The sequence below is a fragment of the Diuraphis noxia genome, unplaced genomic scaffold (assembly GCF_037042655.1).
Source record: "Diuraphis noxia isolate RWA-SAM2 unplaced genomic scaffold, SU_Dnox_SAM2 contig0003, whole genome shotgun sequence".
NCBI lineage: Eukaryota > Metazoa > Arthropoda > Insecta > Hemiptera > Aphididae > Diuraphis > Diuraphis noxia.
In genome coordinates, this window is record NW_028301713.1 from 5,011,153 (window position 1) to 5,037,499 (window position 26,347).

The 26,347-nt window shown below is 30.9% G+C and overlaps 2 protein-coding genes across 3 annotated transcripts in view; one reads left to right on the top strand and one right to left on the bottom strand.

The window, feature by feature from the left end:
• LOC107173795 (uncharacterized) overlaps positions 1-22,917 on the top strand; it is a 63,776-nt gene extending 40,859 nt beyond the window's left edge. Inside the window, exons 3-11 of one of the 2 annotated variants that reach the window (XM_089221835.1) lie at positions 10,096-10,358; positions 11,740-11,957; positions 13,139-13,294; positions 15,003-15,237; positions 15,884-16,099; positions 16,429-16,702; positions 18,519-19,019; positions 20,371-21,108; positions 22,531-22,917. In XM_089221835.1, coding sequence (XP_089077961.1) covers positions 10,096-10,358; positions 11,740-11,957; positions 13,139-13,294; positions 15,003-15,237; positions 15,884-16,099; positions 16,429-16,702; positions 18,519-19,019; positions 20,371-21,108; positions 22,531-22,539 — 2,610 coding nt within the window. In that variant the 3' untranslated portion in view covers positions 22,540-22,917. The remainder of the gene's footprint in view (positions 1-10,095; positions 10,359-11,739; positions 11,958-13,138; positions 13,295-15,002; positions 15,238-15,883; positions 16,100-16,428; positions 16,703-18,518; positions 19,020-20,370; positions 21,109-22,530) is intronic. The other variant, XM_089221836.1, reaches the window with a different exon arrangement.
• SmB (small ribonucleoprotein particle protein SmB) lies at positions 5,303-7,551 on the bottom strand. Its single transcript, XM_015524481.2, has 6 exons — positions 7,390-7,551; positions 6,687-6,780; positions 6,330-6,617; positions 5,859-5,984; positions 5,685-5,774; positions 5,303-5,621 (listed from the first exon to the last, which is right to left on the bottom strand). Exons 1-6 carry the CDS (start codon positions 7,390-7,392, stop codon positions 5,593-5,595), a joined length of 630 nt encoding a protein of 209 aa, XP_015379967.1. The 5' UTR covers positions 7,393-7,551; the 3' UTR covers positions 5,303-5,592.
• Positions 22,918-26,347: the final 3,430 nt, after the last annotated feature.

Below are 26,347 nucleotides of genomic sequence, written 5' to 3' on the forward strand. Positions count from 1 at the left end.
ATAAAATAATATAGACATGGACTTTTTTGTGTATTTTTTCGAACTTCTATATGGTATAAATATTCATAGATATATAGATATGCACATTATTAATGATTATTATTTTAAATAGAAGTAGGTATATGTGTTTGGCAAGTTAAGCTAATATGTGATAACTAGTAGACAAGTTTAAACCACAGCAGCAGATATAACTTATAACGAGTCTCTTATTAATTTCTTACCTTTAACTAATCGGGTGTGATATAGTGACTATTCCGGCGGATCGCAGCTGGTACCATGTGTTCAAGTCAATGGATGGCTACGTGAATAATAATAATAATAATATGTTATATAGCTATATGGGCACTGAGAAAACAATTAAAAATAAACTAAGAAAACCACTCGACAAAATCTGCAAGCGTGTGCGATTCTGATCGACGCGATGACCGTGTTTCGTAGTAAGACTTTAATTATGTTTGATTATATTCGTCGACATAACCCGAGCACCATTATGCCACTCGTAAAATGAATATACTTTGCGAACAAATAATTCCCGACGACTCGTCTTGCTGCGCCGCGGCCATGAATAAGTAACAAACTAACCATAATTAATAGCAATACACTACGATGGCATATTGCGCTCGACGTGCGGCGGCCAATCGAGATTCGCGGTATAACAGGTACTACATACCCGAATACCTTGTTTGTTGTACCTATAGGGACGCGGGTCTAGTACGGGCTGCCGATATTTTCGGTATACACCGGGTATGTGATCCATGGTTTCAACTTTCAACCATGGAAGAGTTTTTATATACGGTCCCCGCTGCAAATCACATGCATGGCGGAGTCCGGAAAGCGTCCTACCGTCTTCGACCTGACACCGCTTCGGTTACACAAACGCCTATTTACAGATATTATCAATGCTGACGGGCACACTTTTGAAACGTAAATGTTATATAATACTACCTGACAACCCCCTCGTCCGTTGTCTCAAACGCAAATGGCCGCGTTATTCATTAAATAATATACTTAGTAACTACCTACTCGATATATTTATAACAATTTACCTCGCTCGCCTTAAATCCATAAATTGGATGTACTATGTAGTGTCACTGGACGCTCTCTGCCTTCACGCTTGTCATGTCGTCAAATTTACTCATTGTATTATCATGATTATTAAATGTATTTTATAACAATAGTAAAAAAAATTTTACATACCTATGATATGGCGCATATACCTAAAAACAGAGGCTTGGACTTTTTCGTGTTTTTTATCGAACTTTCTTCCATACCATCACGCAGCCGCATATAAACGCAACTAAGATAAAATTTCTGTAGGAGGGCTACGGTCCCAAACAAGTTAATTTGCTTCCATTTAAAATGCAATATTATTGTATATAATATTATGAACAAAAAATGAATACAAATAATTATTGTCATTACTCATTATACTAATTGTAGTTATTTTAACTATTCTATATTCGTCAGATTTTCAATTAATATTATGATTTCCTAATACGTAATCATTATTTATATTGCTGGACCTATCCCTCGCTCAGTGTTTATGAATTAAATACACTCGATATAAAACCTGGGTGGGGGGACATCCCCCCCCCTAGCCGCGCCGATGCATGCAGCGATAAACAGCTGAACTGTCGTCCGCAGTAGATAATTACATGTACATTGTACAGCTACGTAGAAGGCACTCTTCGTCACTGATTAGAATACAAATTTCGTTGAGAACCAACACGACCCACTCTGGTTTATACGTAAACTAAACTTTATATACTTTTGACCGGCGCAAGTGGATTTTAAATTTTAATGCAAAACGAATTATTTTTTGGGAAGTCTCCGGCAATGCTTTTCGAGTAAAAATCTGTTTCACACATAGGGTAATTGAAAACATAAGCTTTTATTGGTCGTTTACGGCGTAGTAGTTACTTATCGGATCAATTAACGTAACCAATTTGATCCTTTTGGAGATTTTTTTATCGCTTAGAAATTTAAATTGTTTTACTAAACAGATTAAAATGTCTCCAAGAACAATTTGATCCTTTTGGAGACGTTTTTATCCGTTCATTATTATTTTTTCCATATAAACTGCAAAGCTCCTATACCTGGTGGTGACCCATTTAACGTACAAGAGTATTATTTAAAGCATTTAGAGCTTATAAACTACTAATGTTTTTTGTAAACAATGTTTTTCTTCATTTCAATTCGTTAAAAACGAAATTTTTCTAAAATAAAATATTCTTTTATACATTTCTTCGTTAATATATTACTTTTCATTTTTGATTATATAACGATAAAATGCGTTTTTAATTCGCTATGCAAAACAGAATTTTTTTGAAATTTCGATTCATGAAAATCGAATTTTTGGACGAATATTATACTTATGACTTTATGAGTTATAAATTTTAATAGCATTTACAGTTTAAAATTTAGATTTAGTGGACAGTGTGTTACAGCGGATTCATGATTGATTCACATTCATGGTAGGAAGATATCTTGAAATAGTGATTTAGGTACCATAAATTAAATGTTTTATACGAAAATAACCCATACAAATCGAGAAGTGAAACTGTGAATGCTCTTATGGTCATAATAATATGATGTGCAGTAGAGTCGAATTATTTGTGAAATATATTCAGTGGTCGAAAAATAATAGCTCGAATATTGGAAATGAGTGTTTGATGCTTTGAGAATTCTCGAGTGGCGAAAATCATTGGATGATAATCAATACAGAGAATTGAATTATTTTTCAATAGGGTTGAATTTCTAGTTTTTATTGTTTTATTTTTGCGCATTTATGCATTTGTGCGTGTTATCAAATCGCGATTACGATATTTTAATTCATTCATTTCTAATCGGTTTCCACTGCTTTCCTTTATTTTACCCCTGAGACTCGATCATGACTCATGACGGAAACCATTTGCATTTTAAGCCATGCGCCTGGCTATATAATATATATCATACATTATTCGACTTCCCCAGTTCCGGCCCTCTCCTCTTCATTCAAAACGTTCGAATCTATTATATACTTACTTCCTCCCAGCGATTATTTCCCAACACAATGAATTTCTTTTACATTTAATTCAAGTTCCATCTCGATCATAACCATCAGCTTTAATATAGATTTAATCTGGTCTTCAGACTTGTTTAATTTAAGTATTGGGCACAAAACATTTTATTATTTTGGTGAATTCGTTATTGTCGTGCTTTGTACGCCTTATGATCGTGATGTTATTCTCAACGAATTGACCATCTAAATTGAAACAATTTAACAATTAGATTTCATAAAAATAAATCGTTTCGACAACTGAGCAGAAATGCTACTATACCTACTTAAGTTAAGTTCAAAACAATTAAATATGTATAGGTATAGTAGTATTGTATCTGTTATCTAGCGATTTTGGAGTCTTTTAGACAGATTAGTTAAGTGGGTACTGAGTATACGTAGGTACCTACCGCCTCATTATATAATAATATTATGTTAAGGCCTAAGGGGATTGCAAATGGTTAATTATTTCCAACCAAAATTTACCTACCTGCAATCTTATGTCAATCATGCCAACGGATTTGATAATGCCACAAGACTTCCGAAAGCTGATTTGAATTCGTTAATAATAATTACGTCTACTTGAGACCGACTAAGGGCTAAGGCCCAGGCCACATTTAAAAACGTATTTTGTTCCTCAACTATAAGAATTTGAAATTTAAATCAATTATCTCAAAACGCGGTCAGACAGATTTTAGTTTATAACCTGCTAGGACAGTCGTATGTGCATATTATGATATGCATGATCAGTGGCGCAACCAGGGGAGGTCATACCCCTCCCCCCTCTAAAATCTCGTTCTTTTACTGCCGATATCTTATTTTTGATATAACATATTTACATAAATGGTAAAAAAATGACAACCCCCTCTCCTAGAAATTAATTTCAAGTTTCACCAACGTGCGTTGTCAAAGTAACTTAATATTGAGACTATAAAAATCTAAAAATCTGGTTTTTTTTGAAAATGACTACATTTTAGTGTTATTACTTACAATAATTTTTATGTATTTTAATTTAGAAGTAATAATTATTAATGTTAGTATTACTACCTAAATATCTAAGTACTAACAGCATTCCACTGTAGACAAACACACCAAATATATTGTAAGATATTTTTAAAAGTCATAGTTTCATGTATTTCTTATAAGATTATGCCGTTAACATTTACTAAATGCTAACCTTTTTCTTTCTTCTAATAATTGTTGATACTATAGTTGTAAAAGCCTAAAAAGGAATAAAATGTTTTCATCTAATTCAAGGTCTATTAATCATAAACCAACATAACAACAAACATCAAAGTAGCAGAAACCCTAAACATTTTTTGAATAGCAATCGAATTATTAAAACAAACATCATTAGAAAATTAGAAAACCTAATTAAATTAAATTCTAACATTTTAATAAATCCATGTTTATCAGAATAATTGAATAAATACAAATTATTAGTTTGCAACTATAAACTTACCTACAAAACTTGTTCATAAACACAACAATATGTAACAAGGTAAAATAAAACTGCCAAAGGCAGACAAGTTCATAAATTCTCAGGTTTAGCATTTAATAGTAGAATAAAATTTAATTTTGGTAAATATACCACTATATATAATAAAACATCTTGATGGGAATCTATTTCTATTGTTCCAAGTATACATTATCTAAATAAATGTAATAAATTATGTTTAATGATACTAGTTTTGCATTAATTGTTTTTACCAATCATTCAAAGTGTGTGTTAGATTTAGACTAAAATCTTATATTTCTTTATTTTTTATCTAAAAATGTAAATTATTTTAAATTATTATTATGGTTTGAATATATCTATTGCAATTTTAATTTTAAACGGAAATTGTAAAACAACCCAACATAATCATTTAAAATATTTTATATTTGTAGATAAAATTCAGCAGTTTATTAAAGACTTTTAAGTATAAGTTATACCTACTACACAACAACATATGAAAAAAAAACATTTATTTATAAAAAGTTTTGGAATATAAATGAGATATATTAAAACAATTACAGACATTTTAATCCTACATGTACTAATAATATTTTTTTCAAGTTGCTGAAATATGTCCGATTAACTTTTTAAAGGCAGTTTATAGATGATAAAATTATATCTTAAAAATAATATTACATCACAATTTGTGGAAATTTATGCTAACTTATGTACATGATTATGAACAAGTAGATTAATACTTGCTAATAGGTATGATGTATGGAAAGTAGTTTAAGTTTTTAAAATTATACATGCAATACACAGAAAAATAACTTTCAAATAAAGCCCATATACTAAAAAAAAAAACCAACAAAATTGAACCAAAATAAATAATCAATAGATATTGATTGTTTTGTAGATTTACCTGTTCAATTTAACATAAAATCATATTATGTTTTCATTGAAAGTTATTAATTTAAAAGAATTTACATTACAATATTAAATAAAATGTGTGATTGAACTTCAGTTTATGAAATTGGTAATACAATTATTGAATATAACGCAATGATTATTTATTTAGTCATATCAAATCTTCAGTATATAACACTAGTATTACACACTAATATCCTCTTGGACCAGCTGGAGGACCTAAATAATAATTATTGTATTTAGACAAAATATTAAATACTTTTAGTATATAACACTACTTACCTCTCATCATAGGCGGAGGACCACGCATGTTATTAGTTGGCATAGGTGGTGGTCCGCCTCGACCCATACCTGGCATTGGTGGCATACCAGCTAAGAAATAATTAAAATATTATTTAATACATTATTAATTTAATGATGTGTACCAAATAAAGAATACTTCAATATAATGCTTACCCATCATGCCTGGTGGAGGAGCCATCATTGGTGGACCTCTTATTGGTGGTTGAGCAGGAGCACCTCTAGTTGGTGCCATTGCAGCTGGTGAAGGACCTCCAACACCTCTCACTGGTCCTTGTAAACCTGTTGTAATAAATAACATAAAATAATTAAAAATAACTGATGACAGCACTGAAATATTTTGTGAATATCTAAAAAAATAAAAATCTATATACATAAAAACAATTTAATTTTCAAAATAATTAAATAAATAATTTAGATGAAAATTCTAACAAATTTTTTTTAATAGTATTATAATAGTTATATATTCATAACTGAAACGCCAATTATTTTATGTTCAATTAAAATAATTTAAAAATTTAATATTACTTTTAATTACCAAAATAAAAATTAACCTATAGTTCTTAAAAAATATAAAATCTATTTTTGCTGAATCTGAGAACAAATTATATGAATCTAAAATATTACCAGGTGTAGCTGCTGATGGTATGACAGAAGGCATCCCTCGTCCAGCAGCACGGCTAGATCCTGGACCACCACCACCACCGGGTAATGGCACTCTTGGAAGACCTTCCTCTGGTGGAGGAGGTCCTTCAATAGTTATAGATACTATATTTTGTCCACGTAATAATACAAAACCGAGTACACGCTTTTCTTCTCTTGGTTCAGCAGGTATTGTAGGTACTTTTGCTTTACTTTTCAGTCTACGAAATTCTTCACAGTCGGCCAAAATTAAATTCATATGTTTATCAAAGGCTATGAAACACAAAAATGTTAGCAAAATGATTAAATGTCAACTATTAATTAATAAGTCTGATAATATACCTTTAAATGTGCCAATGAACATTCTGGAATCTTGTAAGATGACGCGCACTCTGTAGTTGATGTGCTGCATCATCTTGTTATTCTTTGTGACAGGCTGTAAGCAATAAAATTTATGAAACAAGACACATAGTATAAAATAAACCCGTTAAAATATTAATAAATAGAACAAGCAACAATTGAATTAATGTGTGTGTGGCTAGTATAGAACAATGAGTCTGTCCAATAACTTGAATCGATGTAACTGTGTCGAGCCGATAAGAGTTATAAAATGTACACGGTTCAATCAACCTAGTACGACCAACTCCCGATAACACATAAACCATCGTAATTCAAATATTTGTCTTGCCTTTGAACTGTTTTTAAGTGGTTTACAACATTACAAAGTTTAATTTACTTTTATTTGACTGGGTAATCAAACTATGGATACACGGCTATATTCGATTTAGAGTCTACGAGCGAGGTTGCAGCACACGGGAACAGCTTTCCGAGAAGTCCGTTCGTCAAAAAAGACGTCGAAACAACTCATGACAGACACGAAATTAGCAAAAATTATATCATTGTTGAAATGTATACAATGGAAACCTTATACGGGGTTCAGAATTTCTCACACACGAGTCGTAGGTATTACCGATAATACACACAACGGCGAGTCGTCGGAAATAGAAAATTGTAAACACAATCGTTTTACGAATAAAATACTCACCATTTTTGCGGTTTGTGTGTCACTTGAGTAGAGGGTCCAAATTCGAAGCAACGAATGGGCTTGAATGGGAGTTAAAACGTTAGAAAACGTACAACTTTCAGATGACGGTCGAATACACGGTCCGGCACCTTAGTAGTATTTACCTAACCAGTAAACAAACGGTGAAACGCCGTCAGTCGTGAATTACGGACATGAAGTGAGGCGCGTCGGTGTTCGGCGCGCGCTGAGTTACGGAAACGGATCGACATTGGACAGTGTTACCAACGCGAGCCCACGATCGACGACAATTTCATGAACAGATTAAATTTCAGCAGCTGCAACTGTTTTGATAACATTATTCAAATAATAATAATATTATATTTCATTGTTAACTAATTTTAATTAGTAAGTTTAAAGTTACAGTAGTACTTTAATTTAGTAATCGGTCAGAATAATTATTTACGCTATTTTTAACATACTTAATGTCTTTTTGACATACTGTTTATTACTAGATACCTGATAAAATTATTTTCTTCTTCTTCTGCTTGCTGGCATCAAGAATTTTTAATTAGATAATATTATCTAATTAGTAACATTTAAATATAATGATTATTTTGGTTTATGGGGGTAGTATACATTAAAAGACACTTACATTTAAATATTTTAAACTAGGACGATTTTAGTCTCTAAACTTTAAGAAGTTGTAACTTTGTGAGTTGGTGTATTCTTAAATTAATTATCGGGTACGAGCCGGTTGAAAGATAAATGAAAGTCAAGTGCTTTGTCGCTCTGTTATATTTTATTAACTAATGTTCTCACGCCTTTTAAACACTTGTCTTTCTCTGTAAAAAAAAATGTCTATTACAACATAAACGTTGTGTTTAATTTTCATCAAAACACATATCATCAACATCAATATTTGGCATTAGTAATAAAATATGTAACACATTTTCATAGAATGTATAAAAACTTAAGGAAAATAATAAATATATCAATATAAACCTTCGTCCTTCAATTATTGTTCAATTGTGAACCATTTCATACTAAAGTCAAAAATACATAAATAAAAAATGTACATGGTTTTTAGTGGAATGAATCGTCTGATCTATATTATAAAGCATATTATATTAATTTTAGGCAAACCTGGATATAATTTACATTATATAAAGGTGTAGTTTTTTCTTTTTGAGTACATGTTATATAGAACCTTAAATATTTTCTATAAATAGTTATCAATCCATGCATAACAATATAAAAATAACATAAAATATAATGAACCAGACCAAGCTAGACGAATTATTGAACACCCGTGGCCTAATATAATAAATAATAAAATTATAACTACAACTCGACTTCTCATAAAATTTATTGAGTGCATTTCTGCTACAAAAGAATCAACTCCAATATAAAATGCTAATTTTTGAGATCTTGTTCATATATTATCATAGTCCTAAATTTTTAATGTTTATCACTCATTGTTCAACAAATTACTAAAATAATTTTTTTGAAATACTATATTTAAGCTTTACTTTATTTTAATGTATTTAATAATACACAAGTTTTTTTCAACTAATAAATGGTCGGTGATTTAAATTATTAAAGTCAAAAGATTCAATGCGAAAAATTTTTTTTATTGATATATAAATATATAAATGATACCCAATTAAGAAAAATAGAAATTATTTATGCAACTATAAAGTATTTTAAACCAAAACTGTATTATTGAAAAAAACGAAAAATTACAACGAATTGAGTAATTATTTATTCTTTATACATATAATCACAAAATATGTTTTAAGTTTCAATATTTGATTTATAAATATTATATCATTTTATTTATGTGGTAATATTTTGTGAATGTATTATGTACTTACTATATTATATTTTACAAGTACGTATAAAAAATCTCGGTCCGCAAATAATTCGAATAAATTATTGAATGTCCCATGATAAGGAAATAAATAATTCGTGAACTCTAGTAGATTTGCAGATAGTTTCTTTTAAGTTTCAACAGTTGTGAACTTTATGTCTCCCTCGAGGGTTACAATAATTCACTCAAATGGTATTTTATTTTGCAGAGTTGCCGAACTAGCGAAATGTTAACACGTGGCGTAAATCAGAATCTTGAAAGAAATTCTTACACTCCAAAATGAATAATGTAGGCGTAATCTGTTCAATTGATTGTATTTTCTTATTATTAATTCAAATAATATATTTAATGAGAAAACTTTAGATAATTATTAATTATACTAAATACTATATGTGTATAGCCGAGGCTCGAGGCATGTATAAAAGCATAACATCATATTATATACGATATACCCAATACCCATAGGCCATAACCCATCATGTATAAATAGAGCGTCAATTACCTGAACTATAAATGTAACTGGAATGCATTTAATTATCAAACATTTCAAAATTATTTGTCATTTTTTTATTAATTTGTAAATAATTTAGCGCAATCATAACTATAATAATATAAAATACAGTATACCGCAAAGGTCAAAAGATCTTAAAGATTATCAAACTTAGCCAAAATCGCATCCTCCTTATATAATTAGAAAATATAGGTAAAAAAGAATGTAAAACATTAATGAACAACAAATATAACACGTAATAGATGACCGTCAATTATTATAAGTTATAACTGACGAATCACCCTGTTTAATATTCAGGTATTTTGGGCTGTAAAGTTAATTAAATTATTTTTTTTTTCAATTTTAGATACTTGATCATGCGGGCAAAGGAAATGCCGCAACCATTACATCTAAAAAAGAAGTTCCGGGATCGTATTGTGGCGAAATTGAACAACCGCAAACATTCTTGTCGGAAACGAGTTCAGTTCGAGTTATTTTTCAGACAAATAACTTTACAGATCAAACGTATTACAGTTTCGATTCTAGAGCTGAACAAGAAACTCAAGTTTACTTACGATATGGACAGCATCCGGAACTCTACCCAAACAGAAGAGGATTGCTGAACCCTGGGTTAGAACAATAACAATTATATATTTTATTTTCATTTTATTACAATTTTATTGGGTAGTGTTTGTGCTATGATAAACCAATTCTGATACTAAAAAATAGATTGTCGGAAAATTGGTATGGTTGTTTTGAACGTGGAATATTGGTACGGTCGTTAAAAACCAGGGTTTCTTAAACTATGAAATAGAAATATGAATCAACAAGATGAATCTATGATGCGAATTGAAAGTATACGGCATGAACAACTTAATAATTTAAAATGTCGAAAAAAAGATAAAAAATATGCTTCACTTCAATATAAACTTCATGAAACTATTACCAGTTACGTAAATAATGAAATTACAATGGACATTTTTTTAAATACCATAGGGAAACTATTGTGAATTATTGTGAACTATTATGAATTTATATTTAATTTTGAATTATTATGAATTATTTAATTTCGGACACATTTTTTGACTATCATATTACTATTAATTGTGAACATATATTCATTTAAATTTAATTTTTTGAACATACCTATATTTATTTTAATTTAATTTTTTGAACCACTGAAAATAAAATATTTTATAGTACCAATATTCCGCCTATTTCATTTCTTTTGTTCAAAACACAATAACCGTACCAATTTTCCGTTTACCAAAAAATAACGGTCATGTTCAAATTTATATATTATTCGTTAATCGTTAAGAAAATATATTCAGTACTTAGTATATTATATATTTACATAACTATAATATATGTTAACCAATAAATAACGATATTAATGTATAAGTATTGTAAGTAGGTTTTAATTATCGTCTCTGTTCGTGTTTAAATAGTTTTTAAAATAATTTAATTTATCGGTAATTCGAAGTTTAAAAAATAAAAACCCCCTTTAGTCTAAATTAATTCGAAATACGATAGGATACGAAGATAAATTAAACAATATGTATACGATAACCACTCGATGGGACGAGCTATAAGTTTATAGTAGTTAGTTATTCATGATAAAAGTGTACACTTTGAGAACGATCAATCGTGATGCTGAAATAACTTCTAATCACCGATAGTTAAATGATAAGAAATAATAACTTCAAATTGTCAACTCTATTGACGACTGGTTGCCTAATACACCTAATTGAATGGTTGTTCTTAAAATTTCCAAGGGACCGAGCATTTTCTTACAATTAGGTGCCGGTTAGAAATATCAACTTAAAAACTATTAATAATTAATAACTATATCTGTGTAATAACTTATAGTATAGTAGGAAAGAAAATGAATAAATTTCCAATACTTAAAATTTATGACCCACAGTCGTAATCTATAGTAGGTTCCTATATTAAGTATACTCTCGTAAATATTTCACACTAATTTTTCGTAACTTATTTAAATTGATTAAAGGAGCTATTGTGATAGGACATTTAAAGAATGTCGACTGCAAACGTGTTATGTCCAAAGTCCAGCGTATCCAGGAGTCTATCCGAGGAATCTCAAGTGCAATTATTGGTTGAATACTAAAAATCCGTTTATCCGTCTATACATACAAAACGAAGAATTCAACGTAGACGGTCAGCGATGTGAAAATATAATTACATGCCCAATGAGACCGATTACTTCAGGTAATCATACAATAATACAGATTTTATTATACTTACCTGCCTTACCTACGCAGTTATACAATATTTTCTATAATTCAAATGCATGTTAGAAATTATTGAACTTTCGAAAAACAATTCTGAACAGGTTTGACTCGCACAAAAGTAACTTATCATTTCTTAGCAGTGCCTCATAATATTCACAGTTTTTGACGAATTTTTAGGAAATTATTAGGGCAATAATTAGAAAATTACAATTTTGAATAGTATCTACTTGTTTTTGTTAAATAAACAAATCTATATAGAAATCGCCTACCCAAAAACCGTTTTCTAGAAAAAAAAAGCCTACAATGGTTCTCAAACATACAAAACCTAATTATAGTGAGTAAAAAATAATAATAATTGTAAAACTAATGACTATAGCGATCCACCAAGAGTATAATAAAATATACCATAAAGGCATAAAACCAATTAATAAAAAAAAAAAAGCACATTTATTTTTATTGGTACCTACTTTACACATCTAGGGATTTTAAATCATTCTATAATACCATTAGTAAATTGTCACAATTGTTATTTTTCACTAACCTTTATCTGTACGAACTGTTCATAAAATTTCGAGGGGCCAATTATTGTTGTAGTTTCTGTACATCTTTATGATAATTAATTCAGTTCGGTTGAATGCATATTTTTTTTGTCAAGAAACAAAAACCTGGATTAAAATGCCATAATTTAATTCATGTCTGTCAACAAAATTCCTAATTTAAAATTGAAGCAATTTTATTAAAATATGTGTATTATTAAAATATATATACATACGAAATGATCATAAAGTTATTTCATTATCATATAAATTAAATACTTACATCATATGAAAAAACGATTTTATTTCAAAAGCAAAAATTGAATTTATTTGCAGTTTGATAACCTATATGTCTACCTACACAATATGATGTCATATATTATAATTAAATATTCAACCCACAGTGAAGATAAAATAAATAATATTATATTAGAATGGATGTAGGTATTGTTTGCGCCGTTCGAAGTACTTATTCAAAACGTATTATTGAATGCCAACAGCATTGTCAGCATTATAATAAATTATACGTTATAGTGACAATGCATTAATATTTTTAGTTTCCAATTAAAGTACATATATTAACTGCAGTATGCTAATATCAAACAATTAAAATATGTTAAAGGAGCCGAATATTGCCCTTATGATTATATAAAAATATATGACGGTAAAAATGCATCTAGCCCAGAGATTGGAACTTTTTGTGGAATGGGAAAATTTCCACATTCAATTGTTGGTACGAGTGAAGACTTATTTGTGGAGTTTGTTACATCGACAGCAGGTACGGTTTTATACAATTTTTTATAATCATCTATAATATCGATAAAATCTATGATATCGAGTATTTTTGACAGTTAAATTAAAACGTTTAATTAAATACAAGTTATTTTTATTAAATAGGTAATTAGTTATGTAATGTGTATTTACTATTACTATATCGGCCAAGTAGGTACCTATGTATGGCTGTATTAAACTTGGGTATGCGAATTTTAAATAATAATCGTCGATTTTATAAGCTTTTATTGTTGGTAATTATTTTGGTCGATTACAGATATTTATAGTATTTAATAATATAAAATATGGTAATTACTAATTTCTAATTTTTATCCCAATAAAACCATTTTTAAATCAATAACTAAACAATAATGCTTGTGTCGATGACCAAACTAATTCTCAAAACAAACGAAGCGCGAACTATAATAATAATTATTTTGTAACAAAAAGAATGATTAACTAAAATATAACATAATCCAATCACTACTTTACATAGTATATAATGTATAGAGAAATAAAAAAAAAAACTGTACATAATATAATATAATATTTATCATTGCATTGATAAACGAAGTAAGTGTTTTAAATAAGACACAAGAGATAAGACTCTCATTTCTTCTGTTTGAGTCTTAAATCATAGACGCATTATACAAAATGTCAAATTAAAAATTTTATACTAAAATTAAATTATAATACATAGACACCTATATATATAGCTGTAAAAGTATTAATTCACAAATTAATATTCTTGAAGTCAAAGTTTATAAGTAATACTCGTATAAAACTATAAAGCAAAATATTATTCTCCATCTAATCGTTTAATTTACATACCCTCACCTTTATGGTGTATAAATTACAACTATTTAAATTTAATAAAGTATAATAGGTAGAGAAACAAATATGTACCTATATTAAAATAGTAGATTATAATTTATAATATATAGCTATATGTGTGTTGTAAAATATGTAGTAAATTAAATTAATATATTATCATTTTCTTTTAAAACTTTAGATTAAAATATTAAATAGCAATAGTTTGAGGCCTAATTTGAATTTGTTATTCACCAAACATAATAAGAAAGTTAAGAAAGTTTTAAAATATTAACATATTATAAATAATATGAATAAAAGATAAGAATGTTAAAATTTAATAAAACTATGAAAATTCATTAATATTTCATTTTAACGAAGGTAGGTAATTACTATATTATAATTACCTGCAATAACAATAAAATTGAATTTATTCCATTAAAAATCGTTTTAAAAGTGTGAATAAACGTCAATAGTTTTATGTCTATTACTTCATATATTATATGATATTTTAATATTTCAAGCAAAGTTAATTTTATTTGCCATTATAAACTATAATCATAGACACTGGGTCGTATATTATATTATAATCCCTTATAAAAATGAAAAACTATTCGTTTTAAAAGCTTAAAGTATCCACAGACCAGCTAGACTATAATTTTAGATAAATATAATATATAAATTATTTTAGTATTGTTTTATGCGTGACCTACAATAATATAAGTATATGGTCATATAAATAAATATTTAAATATAAGTCAAGTGTTCAAAAATATAATTATAAAATTATAAAAATTCGCCAAAAATATTCTTTTATTAATACTTCTGTGCTATATATAAATTAATAGGTAATTTAAGTTTTCGTAAACTTATTCCCAATTTTTTTAATATTTATTTAAATATAGGCCCACTTTTAAATACCGGCTTTCATTTTAACGTTGGTAATATGCCTGGCCACATGCAGACCGCCGGTGAAAAAAACGGTACTTGCAATTGGATATTATCGAGTGAACATTTGAGCAGAGATCACCATACAGAAGGGATATTTATGTCAATCGCTCACTGGTATCCTCCGCACACCTCTTGCACTTATCATTTACTAGGGCTACCGAATCAAGTAGTCCGAGTTTATTTTCCCAGGTATGTCAACTCGCTCTAAACGTAATATTATATTGCATGTAGAATAATTTTTTTTTTTAACGATAATTCATTACCTACTATGATATACTATGATTATTTAAACAGACTTTCACCCGGCCGAATAATTACCTCATAATTAGTGCATGGATTTTTATGCACTAAAAAGTGTCGAAATATGGCGTATAATATAATATGCAGTAAAAATCATAAAACATGCAAGAATTTTTTTTTTAATTTAAAATCTACAAATTAAGCAGCTTCTAATTATTAATTACTAAGATAATTAATTTTAAAAAATGTAGAGAATTTTCCGAACAACTTAATATATTTTTAAAATTTTAATTAATAAATACAAAACAACGTAAATCGTGATCAATTATTCATCTTATTTTTATTTCAGTTATTATTTAATGCCAACAAAATTATTTTTAATATTTCTACCAAATTTCACAATTATATTCAAACTATAGGTATGATGATTTGTGAAAATAACTGATAAAAAGCAAAAAAAAAAATTTAAAGAAAAATAATATGTGATTTGCATAGAAACTCGTGATGCTCTACTATACATGTTATTATCCTCGATTGCAATTAATAATGTAGATGTGACCTTAATAAAATACCTGATCACATATTCACATTTCAGTTTTCGAGTCAATAGCATCGAGAGTCCTGTGACGAGTGACTGGACCGGCGACTGCGGGGAAAGCTTAACTCTCTACGATTCCGCAGAACCAGATGATACGAGAATCATAAAAACATTTTGTGACACGTTTTCCAAGCCGGCCGAAAAACACGATTTCATATCAACGGGAAATTCCATGTTTATCCGATTCGAAAGCAAGACCGGTAGTTATTCGGGGTAAGAATAATGATTATATAGTATAGATAATCATCAGGGATATCATATATCATTGGGATGATTGCTCAGATGAGTGGGTGACCGCCGTGAAATATATTTAATTGTTATGATATTACCGGAAACAGGCCACTCGTTATTGGTTAATCATCACAAATATACATATAGTAGTATATTTATAACATCCCAAGTGGCATATATGATCATAATAATTTTACGATTGAAATGAATTTAAAAAAAAGAAGAAGAATGTGGATCGAGGCTATATAAAAATATACCTACTTTTTTTTCAATAAATAAAACAATGCATGACAGATGTAATTTCTTTTTAGGTCGTCGTTGTATTATTGGGCTCACTACGACTTTTTTAACGACACAAAATTCGGTACGGCAATACCAGATACAGTGTGTGACGAAGAATTCGTTAGTTGGAAACCATCGTCCGGATATTTCAGATCACCAGTGAACACATTGGTCTATAAAAGACAAGGAACGGCTACGGATCCTGATGCTAAATCTCAACCAATAATTTGTCGTTATAAGTTCACAACAGACGTACGGTTATTTGCCCGCATTGTATTGAGAATTGAGTCGATTAAATTCAAGGTATTTATTTTCGTTAAATAAATCTTATAAATTAAATTGTACGTACCAACATGCTGTATATGATCATATATAAGTACGAAAAAAATGTCATTACCTATATACATATTATACAGGTTGACTCACCAAACATGGTTGCCCATTTTTTCTTTCAAACAAATAATAGGTACTTATACTTAAAAAGATCATATTTTCTAATTCTTAAGAAGTGTTCTGTAGAGATACAAGCTTCTGCTTTTGTTTTGCATATACTACCAAATTTGATTGATGTTGTGTATTTAAATATTTTATACATGTACCTAAACGAATATTTTATATGTAAATCGACAAATAAAAAATAAAATCTAATTATTAAAAATACTTTTCATGCACTACGCACCACTATATTATTATTATTTATAAGGGCATAATTACTTATTACTTATTACAATAACTTTGAAATATACCTACAAGAGATTTATTGGTAATTGGTAATTTTTACTGTGTACAATACCTACCTGTTTAATATTGTTATTTGAAGATAAACTAAACATAAAATGCTGTGATAAAATATTATTTACAAAAAATATAATGCGTATTATTTTAATTTTTTATTAATTATACAGTTTTGAATTTCCAAATATATGTTTAGATTACCTTATATGAATTTTATCTTCATTGTGTCCATATATCAGTCCGTCCGTAATAGTTGCCACTTTGAACTTTCCACTACATATAGTTACGATGATATTAAGGCATTTATATTTCCATAATTAATGCTCAGCATAAATGCGTATAAATTGTAGTATAATATGGAATATAATGTAATATTGCGTTGTATAAATAAATACGTTACTATAATTATTATACCTTTAGAAATCGATAATTTAGCAGGCTCACAGAGTGAGGTTTCCTAGTTCATGAAAATAATTCCTAAATAAAAAACAAACAAAAAAATAACAATTGTTGGTAAATTTTTTTAGTGCAAATGTATATTATAATATGCATATATTTTATTATATTTTAGTACCTACACAAAGTTTTAAGTCATGCAGGTTATTACTGACAGCATATAAGCAGCTGCAATTTAGAATGTTCTGATTTTTTGTTGTGGAAACTCCTAGTCATATATTTAGGGAGGTAATAGGCTATGTCACAAGCGATCCAAAAAATCAGTTAAATGTATAAGTTTTTAACGGTGTTGGACGATCTAAAGTATTAAGCTAGATTTTGACATTGTGAGGTTTCAAAACATTCTAGAGTGAAAAAAATCGATCCGTTTTTCGGTCAAACAACTTTGGTACGTCTATATTATCTATGGAAAATTTTTTTTGGAATTCTGTATCGTAAATCTTAACTGTCAAACTGACATAACCCTTTTCCGCAACACGCTCTGCACCTAGGTATACTAGCTGTGTATACAATCGTCTATTGTACGTTGTACCGACCTACTTGTCTTGGACGAGACGTTAATAGTAGATACTATAGATATATATATATGAGTTGATATGGTAATTAACTTTTATCTCGTAGTTTATACCATAATATTATGCGTAACAATTATTCAAAATAGATTATAGATATCGTAAATAATGCCAGAAAACGACGGGTATTTGATTTCTACTGCGAAAAATGTTTCGATTTTTGTTTATATTATATTATACAAGTGCATCAAAAACAAACATACAATATACAAATACTAAACTTCGGAATATAAGTGTACACCGTTTTATGTTACATGTTTACGTGATCGATTGAAACTTTCATTCGCATTATAATGGTCGTAAACTATTGACCGTTTCGCGTGAGCGCCCAAATTACAAATAACGCGTGTTTACAGGACCACAATTATAGGACGCCCATTGAAAAGGACAACGACTGTTGGTACAGCGAACGCGACAAGCTGCTGGTATGGGAGCCGGAAGAGATCGACGCAGGTTTTGGTCTAAACCGGACGATTATCAATCAATCGAACACGCACAACGGTCTGTGTTTGTTCAAAAACGTAAACAAAACGAGAACAACTACTGCGCCGTCCGACCAGCACGCCGCCGAAATCAAATTCGTCTCGTCCGGCAACTCGCTGACCGTCGAGCTAAATCTGAACCCTCAGCACGCGGCCCTCAGCTATTTCAAGTACGACGTACCGTTGTTCGAGGCCAGATACGAGTTCGTGCACGGTCCCCTGTGCGGCCCGTCCGTAATACAGCCGGTCGACGAAGGTGAGCTCGTGTTTCCGCGGTTCGACGCCATGGGATTTGTAGAACCACCGAAGACACTCGAATGCATTTGGGAGATACGCGTTCACGAGGATCGGGATTTGTGGTTACATTTTAATCAGGTAACTTATAAAGGTGGGCGGTACCATTAACCGCAATGTCGAATTTAGCGGGGATTTTATAGCGATGCACCAGGTCTTCGAGGAGGAGGTTCATGGGGCGCAAATAAGTGTGCTGGTGGGGGGGATGTTAATCTCCCTATACTTTGTATAGTCCCCACAAAAAACTAATGTAATACATATAGGTACACCACATTATAAATGTCAATAAAGTTTCCAATAAAAACCTGATCTTCAGCCCCACTTTTGTGCCTATATGATGAGGTTGTTTCAAATGCCTCGAGTTTTCTGACCTGTGGTCAAGAAAAAATAAAATAATTTTGTGAAATTACCTGCACCCGTTTGTTCTAGACTGATGTAGACTCGGGAGTCGATTTAAACAAACACTTGAGCACCTATATAGGTTAGTGAAAATATTTTATTTTTTTAAACCTATCTTTATACTTTTATAGTTTTATCAAACACCGAAATATATATAATTAATGCATCATATTTATATTTAGAAATAGCTATTTTTATTATAACGATCTTTCAATATAAATTTATAAGGAAAAAACAATCGGTATAGACACAAAAAGCGCGACAAGTACCCATTTTAAGTGAGCATACATATATATTATGCATTAAAATATAATTTATATTTTTTTGAAAAAAAAACTCACCCATTGAAGTGGCTCTGTATAGTTCAAGATTATTTCGACGCTTAATCCATTTATTTGCTATTTATGGATCTATGGGCACTTGTCTATATTAGTATAGAGCTATGGAAAAGCTGTAGCAAATCAATTTAAAATATTTAATAAAGGACTTGTCTCGGTAAATACTGAATATAATCCCGTAATTCATGATGGCTTAAATTTCAACGTTGATTGATTATTATATTATTCCAAAGTTCAGTGACGAAGAAGCCCCACCCTTTTTCTTTGGGTTTGGTTATTTCCTTTTAATGGGAGATTTAAAATAATAGATTTATATTGCCATAAATATTATCAAAGTTTTAAAATATAATATAATAATATAATTGTAAAGAAAAATCATATACGCCACTTGTACAGTATATTGTCAACACAGCAGCAAGTGAAATAATAACAATTTGTTTACATATTTTATTTTCGTCTTGCGATTTCTCCCCCTTTCCCCCGCTCTCCTTTATGTATACAGGGGGTAACAGAAAGAATTACAAATGGAACACATAAAAACATACGAAAGACATGATATTCTGTCATATCTCACAGTTACACCGCACTGTAAACAGGAAGGTATTTGCAAGTACACTGTAATATAACAAATACTATAATATATTAATAATATACTCTATCTATAATAGTAACCCAATACTATATGTAACTCTCAGGTTAACTTCGTGTCGGACGACTGTCAGGACGGCCGGCTGGAGGTGTACTTGCCGTCCAGGCCGGTGGACTACCCGTTCATGTCGGCGTGTGGGCACAACGCCACGGCACTTAAAGACCTGCCGCTGTTGACTTCCAAAGACGTGGAAGAAACCGCCGAAAAATCGTCACCGACGTCCGGCGGCACAGAGTCTCAGCGACACGACAACAACCGATCGCGGCGACGCCGACGACAGCCGCATCGCTACGTGCACGTCCGGTTCGTGGGCAACGCTTACCCGCACAAAGCGCAGTTCAAGATCGCGTGGTCCGAGCTGAGCCACTTGCCGCGGAACCCAGATGGGACGCCGCGCACCGCCCGGCGGACGTCCGACAGCGACGACGAGTGCGCGTTCCTGTGTCCGGGAGATGAGCGCCTGTGCCTGCCCGCCCGGGCCGTATGCAACGGTGTGGTCAATTGTCCGGGTGCGCCCAACGACGAATCTCCGGTCACATGCGACCGCTGGGACCACGGGTCAGCTGCGTCCACCGACTCCGGTGGCCGCGGAGCCCCGGCGGCCGTTGCACTGTTCGCCGCCATCACTGCGGCCATAGTCGTCTTCGGCGCGGCCCTGTTCGCGGCCAGCACGTACTGCCAACACCGCCGCCAACTTCTACGAAGTGGCCGACCCGCGGCGTCCGGTCGTCGAGCGATGGCCGCTGGCGGCAGGTCGACCGACCGCATTTATTCTACGGTAACGGTACAACGCAATTAAATAATATATGGTATATTACCGTTGTAACCACGTGGTAATCCGTCAACTCATTGACCTCAGGGAGTCAGGGAGGAAGGCTGTGGTTTATTTGGAATTAATTATTATTATGGATTTATAGATAAATATAGTTAAAGTCACAGTTCGCTACACCATTATAACATTACACGCATGGTCTTTTTTAGCGTTTTTTCCATACCATTGCTTACAATGACCACCACATTTTATTTTATCTTAAATTATTTAATGAGAAACACTCATACATATATCAGTGTTACATACGTATTAATACAACATCAACTGACAACCGCAATTAATAATTATTGTCTCTCTTGCAGTTATTATAGTTATCAAAAATAAATTACAGCGGTTGTTTAATAGGTAATATATACAATGAGCGGGTTATTAAATTTATGAATATTTTCGACTCAGTATAGTGTGGATAAAACAATTCTGAATGAAAATACATTACGCTTTATAATGTGACACAATACACCTAACTAATTAAATAAAGGGAAAAATGATTCTGAAAAATAGAATAAAACTATAAAAAAAATGCACAAGTATACAAAAATTACAATCATACAAAGTGGGATGAATGAACGGGACGCGGATATGATAAGTAACATTAAACATGTCTAATAAAAATAGTTCCACGAAATAATTATTTGATTTCAAAAAAACTGTCATTCAGGACGCACCCTCGCATCCGAGCGTGGGCAGCTAGCATTTCCGATAATTTTATACGCATACACCACTTCCGCGGGAACAGTACCCATATCGAGTAGGCTAAAGGGAGGTTAAGTAGAGAGAGTATCACTATGACACTATATAAGACTATAGAAGACCCCCCCCCCCAAAAAAAAAAAAACGTGATTTGACCGAGTACATCAGAGCAACTTCATATAAATTACTTATTTAGACTTTATTCGAGCTAATAATTCGAGCAGAATAATATTTTAAAGTTCAAAAATAACGAGTAAAAGCGAGGCTACTTTATACACACTTTGAATATTTCACTGATCTATAATTAGTCATTTACATTGTTGTAAGTATACCAATTTTATTGAAGTTATTATTAATATATTATAATATAATATATAAAAGTTATTTATTATATAGTTAATATAATAATAATAAACACGTCATGTATACCGAGAATCAATGCTAAAAGTTCAACAAAGAGTCACCTCATCCTTAACCTATAAATTCACTAAACAGTATCAGTAATTAGTAGATAATCTATGCATCCTGCAAGGCTGTTTTATAAAACTTATTTTATATTATTTTACCTACACCTATTGATAAAATCGAATGATGCCATTATCGAAAAAAGATAGTTTAACACGATGTTATAAATAGTAATTGTATACTATTAATATTATTAATCCGTACTTTTGCATTCCACAGGACTACTAGAAACAGATATCGTCGGATAATCCTATGAATGTTTGAGGGTCATCGTCGACAATACCCACACATACCAGCTGATAGTGACTAATGACGACGAATGAATTAATCGCACATGATCACTATAATTTTTTTTTTTTAAATTTATAGTATTAACTCTAATGAATGAAAACGTATTTATATATAATAATAGTGTGTACGCTACTAAAATATTATATGATTATAATATATATTTTATCAATTAAATACGCTCATTTAATTGTTTCAATACCTATACATATACCAAGTAGATTTTAATTAAAAGTATTGTATAACGACCACATAATGTTATTGTTGTTGTTGTATAATTATATTAAAATATATTCAAAAGTATAAGATATGAACAAATTGATTTTATATTATTATTATCTATCGACTATCTATTAATCACCTAAAATGTAAATTCCTCAGAAGCTTCCTACGTCTGCTAGTATTAATGTTCCCATCACAATAATGGACAAAACAGCATAGTATTAAAATATACCTACTATATATATTATATAGGTATAAGGTATCCATCATACGCATTACCTATTACATACTTGTCATACTTTGTTTGGGTCGTTGAAATTATTTCAATTTCAATTTGACGATAAAGTTTTATTTATTATTTTCAACATAATACAAATTTTTTTTTATGGTTAAGGCTTCTACAACTGAGGTCATTAGCTTGGGGAACTGTAGGGTAAGGTTTTAACTCGTGGGTTTTTTTGGCAGAATTTTGAATGGGCACCCGTGGGTTTCTGCCATGCCCGGTTGGGGGCCGGCGGCCTCTCTCACCAGACATCACGAAATGCCCAAAGAGCGATGCCGCCCGTGACCGAGATTCGAACCGGCGACTGCGTGCGTCGCAACCGACGCCTTAGTCGGCTCGGCCACTCCACCCCCTATACAAATTTTTATAACAATAATTTATAGATACACTTGATTTTTTCTTGGATCTCTAATATTTATTTTATTAGTATAATATCACTTTGTCAACGGAATAGTTTTTTTTTTTTCTCTCGTCCGACAACCTTAAAACTAATCAAACTTCAATGGTTGTATAAAATGACCAATATTACATCCAAATTTAGCTGAAAATGGCGCGTCATTCATTTATTATCAATTATAAGAATTATATATTATATAATTATGATATAAACTGGAAAAACATTTATTTAAAATTTATTAAATTAAAATTATAAATTTATTCACTGATTATCATGCTTATTTTTTGAGATATTATACTTATAACTTAGAAAAGTGTTATAAATTATAAATTCTTTTTTCTATTCGCGGCAAGTTTGAATTATAATAGTCCTCCAAATGCATTGTATTAAATTATTATTCAAGTGATTTTTACTGATTTTTTAATACTTATTGACTTTTTTTTAATTAACAAAATCTATTAAATGGATCGAAGATAATATATGATATGGTATTTTTTGACTTAGTTATAAACTTTATTGACGTATTCAAAATGTCCATAAGTTTAATTAAAGGAAGAATAAATAAATTTAACTGAATTAAAAACTATTATTATATCATTTGCTTTCTCCAGCGTTGTGTAATATAATTATATATATACATACGAACGTGTATACATAAATCGTTCATATATAAATAACAAAAATCAAAACTGTGTAATAACGTTTAGTAAATATTTATATGATATTCGAGTATATATATATATATATATATATACACATAGTATATACTACCTTGTACGATGTATAAAGGAATATTCTCTGTGGAAAACTTATCCCTATACAACAAATTTTGCAGGCGGGCGTGTAAACGATGACGACGACGACATCTGTACAAAGGACACGTCGTGGGCGCTTTGTGCTTTTTCTTCAATGTATTATATATATATATATATATATATACATCCGCAGTCATCAAATCCCTTTGGCCTCGTCTAGAAATACACCACATCAAAGGCCATGCTTGTCCTTTATATATAAATAATGTGTGAGCCGTTCGATAACGCCACCGGCACGCAAGTAAGTCGGCGGAAAACCTGGTGGGTCCCTTTGTAGTTTTTCCGGCTTATCGTCGTCGATCATCCGCAAAAGCCGTTCGACCGGGATTTCCGCCGTCACCAACGAGATGCCAGATGGATCCCTTGCGACCGCAAAGCTTCGGATTGCCAGACCCTACAACAGCACAATGATCTCGGTTTACTTCTTCTTCACAGACCCCCCTCCCCGCATCATAATAACAATGCAGGGACGGTGCTAGGATTTGCGGGGCCCCGGGCAAAATAAATAATAGTCACATCACCTACATATATTATCCAAACTAACTAATCTTTGAACAGTATAAAATATCATTTAAGAACTGCGGGGCCTTAATTATAACTTTAAAATCGCGGGGCCCGGGGCAACTACCCTGATTCCCCCCCCTCTTGCCATCCCTGTGTAACACATTACACCGCACCTGCATGTCACATGTTACCTTTTTGGAATTCTCGACCAAGTGTCCGTCACTGTGAATTATAATATTATATTTTGAGTATAATATATTATATAGGTCAGTTGCACGCATTATCTTATAAATTAAAATAATATTGTAGTTTCTTCATCCAAACACTGCTTGAATCCTCTATAATTCAGAATTCTCAATATAGCAGTTCACTCATATTTTATTGGCTTGCGCATACCTATGAGTTAATAAGTCATGTTAAGCATTTAAAAGTTTGAATGAGCTGAGTAAAGTATACCAACCTTTTGTGGGGTAGTTATTACTTGCACGCAGTGCAGCTGCAGTGCATCACTCCGCTTCATCCATCAAAACTTTAAATAAGTAAGGACCAACTTAATAACAAATTTGGAAATTCTAATACTCAATTTTAAATTATTCAAAAGTACATAAAGGTGTATCAAAATGTTCTCTAAACAATTACCTATCTGCTTTGAAATATGAATTAAATTAAATTATGTCATTCAAAATATGCGACTGCGACAGTGATTTAAAATAGTGAAAACAAATTATTTAATTTTTAAGACATCTTGTTTTAAATGACTTCATAACGATAAAAATATTTTATTTTTTTAATAAACACTTTTCGAGATAATGATGAAATGTGATGATCTTATGATCTGTATACTGTTTAAAAAAAAATCATCCTGCGTGTATATACATATATTTAATAAGGATCTAGGACAATTCGCCGTGGCCATTTCGCCGTGAGGACATTTAGCCGGGGCCATTTCGACGTGGTGTTTAAATATTTTTGTCATTATAATAATAATAATTTGCTAAAAAATAATAATTCATTTATAATATATATTTCGTCATATTCAAAATTAAAAAAAAATTCGATTTTTGACGCTTCCGAGTCATGACAATGATGTACATTAATAGTTTTTATGACTGTGTAGTAATTTCTTCCTGTATGAATTCGCGCTTTGCAAAAAATTCTATTACGGCAACGCCAAAACCGTATATTGTATTATTAAAATTAACATTATCATAAACATACCTACATAAAACCATCATATTATACAAATATTTCACGACCACGAGTAGATTTCACTTGGGATTCCATTATGTTATGCTAATATGCTTATTAATTTACTGTGAGTTGTGTCGCCAGATGAGAACTGATTAAAACTTTATTGCAACAATTGTGATCGTGATCGTCGTCATCGAAGGCCATGGGCGATGTGTAGACATTTTAAGATAAAACCAATAATATCAATAATAATATAATATATTATTATATTATATAGGGTGAATTTAATGTTAATTTTGTGTTTATAGTTTTATACACAATTTTTCGAGCACGGCG